The 8,483-nt window shown below is 35.3% G+C and overlaps 1 protein-coding gene across 1 annotated transcript; it reads left to right on the top strand.

Moving 5' to 3' along the window:
• Positions 1-3,361: 3,361 nt before the first annotated feature.
• LOC124844843 (cysteine-rich receptor-like protein kinase 19) lies at positions 3,362-7,915 on the top strand. Its single transcript, XM_047321859.2, has 7 exons — positions 3,362-4,986; positions 6,107-6,259; positions 6,352-6,473; positions 6,542-6,749; positions 6,844-7,081; positions 7,168-7,321; positions 7,466-7,915. The coding sequence occupies exons 1-7, from the start codon at positions 3,435-3,437 to the stop codon at positions 7,787-7,789; spliced, it is 2,751 nt and encodes a 916-aa protein (XP_047177815.1). The 5' UTR covers positions 3,362-3,434; the 3' UTR covers positions 7,790-7,915.
• The last annotated feature ends 568 nt before the right edge of the window (positions 7,916-8,483 follow it).

The following is an 8,483-nucleotide window of genomic DNA, read 5'->3' as shown; positions in this document are numbered from 1 at the left end:
CTTGGAACGTTCAGTTACTGCCTCGGTTCATAGTAGAAGCGAAACCGAACGGTCTTATTGCCTCTGTCCCAAACAACCTAGGCATATTAGTGGACAAAATTAACTTGGAACGTTCGATTACTACCTCGGTTCATAGCAAAAGCGAAACCGAATGGTCCTATTCCCTCTGCCCCAGACAACCGAGACTTATTAGTGGACTAAATTAACTTGGAATGTTCGGTTACTGCCTCGGTTCATAGCAGAAGCGAAACCGAACGGTCTTATTGCCTCTGTCCCAAACAACCGAGGCATATTAGTGAACAAAATTAACTTGGAATGTTCGTTTACTGCCTCAGTTCATAGCAGAACTGAAATCGAACGATCCTATTCCCTCTGCCCCCAGACAACCGAGACTTATTAGTGGATAAAATTAACTTGGAACGTTCAGTTACTGCCTCGGTTCATAGCAGAACCGAAACCGAACGATCATATTCCCTTTGTCCCCAGACAACCGAGACTTATTAGTTGACAAAAACGTTCAGTTACTGCCTCGGTTCATAGCAGAAGCGAACCCGAACAGTCATATTGCCTCTGTCCCCAGACAACCGAGGCATATTAGTGGACAAAACGTTCGGTTACTGCCTCGGTTGAGAGCAGAACCGAAGCCGAACGGTCGTATTGCCTCGGTTCCCAGTCAACCGAAGCCTATAAGTTCACCATAAATACAAAAATGCCACCGCATATTTATAAGCTTCGATTTTGTAAAAACCGAAACATATGATGCGAGTTAAAAAACCATTTTTTTACTAGTGTGAGAGTGTGAAACAAGGGAGAATGTTCTCGTTTAAGAAGTTATAAAACCTCACCACAAAAATATAATATTTGGACAAAAACAAACAACACATTAGTTAGTCTCATGATTCCTAACCTTAAAGTTTCTTTCATTACCAAATCAACCAATTTAATACAAACAATTCAAAATTCTATTCCTTAATTTCTATATCCCTAATTCAAAAATTATACACCAATTTACATTATCAACCAATTTCATACAAATAATTCAAAATTCTATTCCCCTAATTTCTATATCCCTAATTCAAAATTATTCACCAATTTACATTATCAACAAATTTAATACAAACAATTCAAAATTATATTCCCCTAACTTCTATTTCCCTATTTCAAAATTATACAATAGATTACATTATCAAGCAATTTAATACAAACACATTTTATTCAAAATTATACACAACCTAATTCAAAATACATATACATACATTTTATCATTGTTATTCCTATCACCAATTTACTATCAAACACAATAAAAAAAATGGAGGAGGTCTGAAAAACTTACCACACGAAGAAGAAGAACGACACCAAGAGAAGGGATGAACGATGGCAACGCGAACATCAGTTGGCGACAATGATGAAGAAGGGCCGAGACGACACAACCAGTGGTGGAGGTAGTGGCGATCAACAACTAGCAGTGACGACGATGAAGAAGGGCCAAGATGATGACGACTAGTGGTGGAGGTCCTAGTGGCGGAGAGGCAACGAAAAGCAGTTTGTGCGAGATGGGGAAGCACTTCGCATTCACGTTGTGGGGGAAGAAGAAACAGTGGAAACAGTGGTTACTATTTCATGTTTCTGAAATTTATCTCTCGAAGAGATTATTGCCTTGGTCAAGTAGAAAACTGAAGCAATAAGACCCTTTACTGCCTTGGTTATAAATATATCGATGCGTAAACCTTGTAGAAAAAATTCAAAATGGCAAATTTGAAAATATCTTCTAACTATAGGCATCTGTTTGCGGTTAAACTGAAGCATAAATAACCTATGACATCGGTTCAAAGAGAATCGAGACAATATAGATTGACAAAATAGATTTGGAACGTTCAGAATCAGCGGTTGTCTGCACAGAACCAAGGCAATATGTTTTTTAAAAGGTCGGTTAGTGAATATCAGTGCTTGCAGAGGGATTTGGCAAGGCCTTTTGCCTCAATTGGTTAGAGCACCGAGGTAGTAGGCCTATTTTGAAAAAGATGTCAAGTGAAAAATATGATTTGTAGAAGAAGCAGGTGGGTGACGCAGGGTTTTATGCCTCAGTTCCTCATTGAACTGAGATAACATACCCCTTATGCATCAGTTCCTACTAAACCAAGACATGTTTTGCCAAAACCACGAAAATGTCACTGTATTTTTATACGTTTTGATCTTTTCAAAACCAAGACGTTATGTTACGTTCGAGTTAAAAAATTGTTTTTCCACTAGTGATCATTCAAATTATGGTTTGGTCATTGTGCACAAAGTTTACGTTTTCATCAAAATTATGATTTTATTCCAATCAAACAATATTTGTGAGGGTCGGACACTTCGACTCGATACCAATATTAAGCAAAACAAATATTTTTAATATTAAATAAAATATAAGTTAAATTTAAATCCTATCTAATTTACAAATAATAAATACTAATTAAATGTAAATAATTAATACAAAATAAAGAAAAGATAACTCGGAATGGAGAGTGACACTGTAAGGAGCAAAAGGCACATAGAAAGGAAGAAGGACCCGTGGGAATGGCAACATGGAGCAACGACAATGGCCACCCAAAACAGAAAAAATGGCTAAGAATGTTAGCGAGGACTGTACTAGTGAAAGTTGCAAGAACAAAAAAAGAACAAGAGTGAAAGGAGTGGTGACGACTGTGACGAGCAGCGACAACGAATAGTGGTAGCGTATCCAATGAGGGCAAGCACAGCAACTAAAGAAGTGCGAAGTTATAGAAATTTTGAAAATCATACTTTAAATTATGGTTCCCTTGTACAATCATTGTTGTTATCCAAATATTTAGCCTTTCTACTACAGTTCTCCAATAATCGTTTTTGAAAAATTCGTTCTATTACAATATTTTCATCATATTTTTTTACAACGAGAACTTTTTAATCGTCTTTATTTATGATCTAAACATTGAATTCTATTTTTTACTTATCCTAAAGTATATGATATGTTATTAAAGTTAAGGGTAAAGTGACGAGTTTTCGGAAGTATGGGTGTGAAAGTATCATTTCCCTTCTCCAATGCAAGGCAAGGGAAAAACATTGTAATGAGCACTGAAAAAGCAGTGCTATGATTGTCTGGTGATCTGAAGGAAGCATATACGTGTGGCTCCTCCAATCCATTAGATTAGCCTTAAACGTCATCATACACACCTTAAACATTATTTTAAATCAATTTTTGATCATCGGATGCCAAAATTTGCAATATTCCATTCATTATTCTTTATCTTTTCCACTTGATTCATCATTAACTTGCTTTCCAAAAGTAAGGCGCACTATATAACTTAAATCAATTAAAAGTATTTGTAGCACAGTTGCTCAGCATCATATCCACACAAGTCACAATAATTGTTTATTACATACACAGTCCTCAACATTAGCAGAGACACTAACACACCATGTTAGAATTTCTCTTCCTTAGCTTCCTCACCTTTGCAACTACTCACGCAGCTCTTCCCAATCCACATGGAAGTCCACGGCCAGATAGTTCTTCATCACCACTAATTGCAACAACCCTCCATGACTATGTATACCTAAATTGCTCCACTGACACAGATGCGGGCAGTGCCTTCCAATTCAACCTAGACACGCTCCTACGGAGATTATCTAATGCTACAACTGACAACGGCTTCAACAAAACCACAGTCACTGGAGAAAACCCCTCAGACTCAGTCTTTGGATTGTTCATGTGTAGGGCTGACGTTCCCTCTCAGCTTTGTCGACAATGCGTCAACAAAGCAGCCCAACAGTTAGCCCTAGACTGTTCCTACTCCCAACAAGCTCTCATTTGGTACGATGACTGCATGCTTCGTTATTCCAACTACTCGTTCTTCTCTACCCTCGACACAAGGCCTAAGTTTACCGTAACCAGCATCCTCAACATCTCTAACGAGGAAAGCTTCAGGCGTTTATTGTTTCGGACCATGAACAAAACTGCAGACGAAGCAGCTTATCCGCTTCATCCTATCAGTGCCAAGAAGTTTGCCACAAGGCAAGCAAGCGTGTCTGGATTTCAGAGGCTTTATTGTATGGCGCAGTGCACTCCAGACTTGTTATCCAATGATTGCAGCAGCTGTCTGGAGGGAGCCATAGGGGACCTTCCATGGTGCTGTGGAGGGAGACAAGGAGGGAGAGTTTTATATCCCAGTTGTTTTGTTAGGTATGAATTGTACCCTTTTTATCGCCACATTGATCCCTCAGCGCCACCTTCGCATCCCCCACGGCCGGTTCCTGTTCCTGCGTCAAAATTTTCAGACGCAGATCCAAATTATCTTTACCACAATTGCTCAGCTGATGCCACTGCTGACAGCGATTTCAACAACGACCTCGTTACCCTCCTCTCTTACTTGTCTTCCAATGCCACCAAATCATACTACAAGGACAGTGTCGACGACAATGCGTATGGCCTATTCATGTGCCGTGGCGACCTTCCCTCTCAACTCTGTCAATGCATCCTAAACGCAACCAGTTATTTATCTTCAAGCTGCAATTCTTCTCAAGAGGCTATAATTTGGTTCAGCCACTGCATGCTACGCTATTCCAACAACTATTTTTTCTCCCACATGGAAAAAAGTCCAATGTTTCAAATGTTGAATGTTACCGCTACCTCCAGCCCCATCCCTGGCCAAGACGACTTCACTTACTCATTATCAACTACTTTAGCTAGTCTGGCAAAGGCAGCAGGAGATAGTGCAGAGAAATATGTGGATAAATCAATAGCATTGAATGATGCACAGACCCTTTACACTCTTGGTCAGTGTACGCAGGATTTGTCCAGTGACGACTGTGTGGGCTGTCTCTCAGACATAAATGGAAGAATTCCATGGTCAAACTTGGGGAGCGTTGGGGGAAGAATTCTATATCCAAGCTGCAATATCAGGTTTGAATTATTCCAATTTTACAGAGCTGGTGGTGACCCAGCTCAAGGGCCTCCACCATCACCTCTTCAAGGTAAAGTACATTCGGTACTACTTGTTTTTCTGCCGTCTTTTATTGCTTTTTAGCTGAAGTGAAGTGAATCATTATTTTCCTTAAAATTCTAAATTTTTATAATTTTTGAAATATTTGGTCTATGAAATCGAACATGGTTGGTTTATTTCTTTAATCACTTTCACACGTTCAATAACATCAGATATACCCTGACATACATATAGCATGTAATATGTTCTGCTAGCTCCTATTGGTCTACACCTGCGAATTCAATATAGAAAATCTGGTTTTACCCCATTTGCACCGGTTCACAACCTAATTTTAGGAAGGAGTATTTTTATCATTAAAAAAAAATTCATTTTTATGTTTGTAAAGAAAGAAAAAGATAAAATATTTAAATAATGGATCAGATTTTTTTATATAATATTATAACATAATTTATTTGTTACTTTTTCATTAGGTTTAGAATACATCAACATAATAATAAATAAATAATGAATTAATAAAAAATGACACACATGTTATATCTAAATATTGTTATAAAAAATTCTGTTTCAAAATATATTTTAGAATATGTGTACTATTACCCTTCAATAATCATTATTTTAGTCTTGAAAATGCGGCAATTTAACTTAGTTACCTGCGTAATTAAAATATCAATTTCAAGCTTTAAATTGAAAATCACCTATCAGATTGCTTCAAGTGTCAGTTTACAAAGCTAATGATAAAAAATTACCAAAGGATCAAAATTACATCAAATTTCTAGAGAAATTAAAATTAAGATGCTTCGTTTTTCAGAGAAAAAAAAGAGAGAAAAGGCTTTCAATTGATTAATAACCTTTTTTTATTGTAAAAGCTTTCAATTAATAGCTCAAACTAGATCAATGTAAAGGATTCAAAATAACACCAAGGTAAGTTCTTTTAGAAGGTTTATTTAATGTTGTGTTTAAAGTAGAAATATTCACTAAATTTATTATTTTAAAGCTTCAAATTAATCTTCATCTTTTATATAAATTTATTTATGTTTCAAATCAAATGTGACTAAAATGGGTGAAAACCACTTAATCGATATATTATGACTCGTCATGATTAATTCTTCATTACTATTTTCTGTTAATAATTTATGTTGATTGTTTTGCAGAAAGGAAAAAAGGGCAATCTCGTACAATGATTTTTGTTATTGTACCGACGATTATTTCGCTGACACTACTCTCTTTAGTCTACTATTTGATAAACTACTATTTGATGAAGAGAAAAAGAAGAAAAAATGTTAAGAGGATTCTCAGAGAACAATGTACGTATTAAGAAAATATGTCAAATCTATGCCTTTTAAGTTTTACAAAATTTAGTCATTTAAATTAATTAATTCATATATATTTGATCCAGTTGGTCACGAAAGTGTAGCTTTAGAGCCATTACAATTCAAGTTATCTGTAATTGAGGCCGCGACCAACAACTTTTCGCAGGAGAATAAAATTGGTAGAGGTGGATTTGGAGAAGTTTATAAGGTAAGAAATTATATATACTTCCAATATTATGGTCTGATTTTTTACATGAATAATGATTTTGCTATTAGGGTGTTCTTGATGGAAGACAAATAGCGGTAAAACGACTTTCAATAAGCTCTAGCCAAGGAGAAAATGAGTTCAAGAATGAAGTTTTATCGATAGCTAAACTTCAACACAGAAATCTTGTGAGATTTATTGGCTTTTGTCTTGAAGAACAAGATAAAATACTAATTTATGAATATGTTCCAAACAAGAGTCTTGATTACTTTTTATTTGGTATGACACTTTAATATCTTAATTTATGTTTACTTAACTCATTTATACACTACAAAACATATTTCACACTTACCTTTTTCAATTGAGCATGCAGATACTCAAAGATCGAAGTCGTTAGGTTGGTATGAACGTTACAATATTATAGTGGGCATTGCTCGTGGAATTCTTTATTTACATGAACATTCTAGACTCAAAGTCATACATCGAGATCTTAAGCCTAGTAACATTTTATTAGATGAAAATATGATTCCAAAAATTTCAGATTTTGGTTTGGCTAGAATTGTTGAAATAAATCAAGATCAAGGGAGTACACTCAATGTTGCCGGAACGTAGTAAGTTTGGAACAATTATTTACTTTAGTTTCTTTACTTCTTTGCAAAATTTTGGTTTTACTAAACTAACATTTTGTTTTTGGCAGTGGTTATATGTCTCCAGAATATTTAATTCTTGGACGATTTTCTGAAAAATCAGATGTTTTTAGTTTTGGAGTAATGGTTCTAGAGATCATTACCGGAAAAAAAAATGCAAGTTCATATGAATCCAATCGAATTGCTTATAACCTCTTGAGTTATGTAAGTAGAATTATTAAATCTTGTAATTTGGTTCCTATGTATTATACTTAATTTCTTATATGTTACAATTCTAATTATTTTTCAAATTGATTAAATTAAAAGTTGTGAACTCACTTGATTTTTAATTTGAAATAATTATTGCAGGTTTGGAGGCAATGGAAGGATCATGCAACACTTGGTATATTAGACCCAAGTATTAAAGAAAATTTTTCCGAAATTGAAGTGAATAGATGCATTCAAATTGGTTTACTAAGTGTTCAACCAAATCCCAATGCTAGACCAACAATGGCAGAAATTGTTTCATATATTAGTAGTTATTTAATTCAGTTGCCAAGTCCACGAGAACCTGCATTTGGTAGACTAGATCGACCAGGAGTTTTACAAGAATCGAGTTCTAGTCAGTTTACAAATGATTCCACTCCATTCTCTATTAATGAAATGTCTATGAGTGAATTTCTTCCTCGATAACAAATAATTTTTCTTTTAAGAGTTATTGCATAAAACTTTTACATATACTAGAATGTATATAGTTTTGTTTTGCTTAATTAGTAATTTGAATCCTATATTTAGGTATGCAATTCAATTTGGTCCCTATATTTTGTTTTTTACTCAATTGAGTCAAACTATTTGTTAAATATAATTAATTTTGTCCATTCTATTAAATTGGTGTTAATGTCATTTCTGAGTGTCATGTGTCAAAATTTCATTCATCTTTTAACTTGTAACCTTTTTGTTAATTTTTTTTCTCATTTTTTCTTTCGCTTTACCTTGGATGACATATCCTAGCCATCGCTTAACACATTCATGAAGAGTTGGAGTCATCTGTGGAAGATGAACCTAGATTCTTTCTCTTCGGCTATCTTAAGCCATCATGAAGATCCTATAGTAAGAATAATTTTTGGACCTTGTATTTTTGGCCAAGTAGAGTAGGGTTTTGACCACCTAAGTCAACATTGGGCCTTATACCCAACATTGACCAAGGTGGATGTTCAAATGGGTGTGTTGACCAAGGGGTCAACATTTTTTGCCAAGCTTGGAGGACAAGGAACTCATTTTCGTCCTAAACATGTGAAAGCAACCTATTGGAGAGTTTTTCCTCCTAGTTAGTGGCCATGTGTCATCTTAGGAATGGAGAGTTTTTTCATAGGTAGTGGCCACATGT

This window comes from Vigna umbellata, chromosome 1 (genome assembly GCF_029865625.1).
Source record: "Vigna umbellata cultivar VRB3 chromosome 1, Vumbellata_1.0, whole genome shotgun sequence".
Taxonomy (NCBI): domain Eukaryota; kingdom Viridiplantae; phylum Streptophyta; class Magnoliopsida; order Fabales; family Fabaceae; genus Vigna; species Vigna umbellata.
The sequence above is the reverse complement of the archived record's forward strand: the minus strand, read 5'-3'. Positions and strand labels throughout refer to the sequence as shown.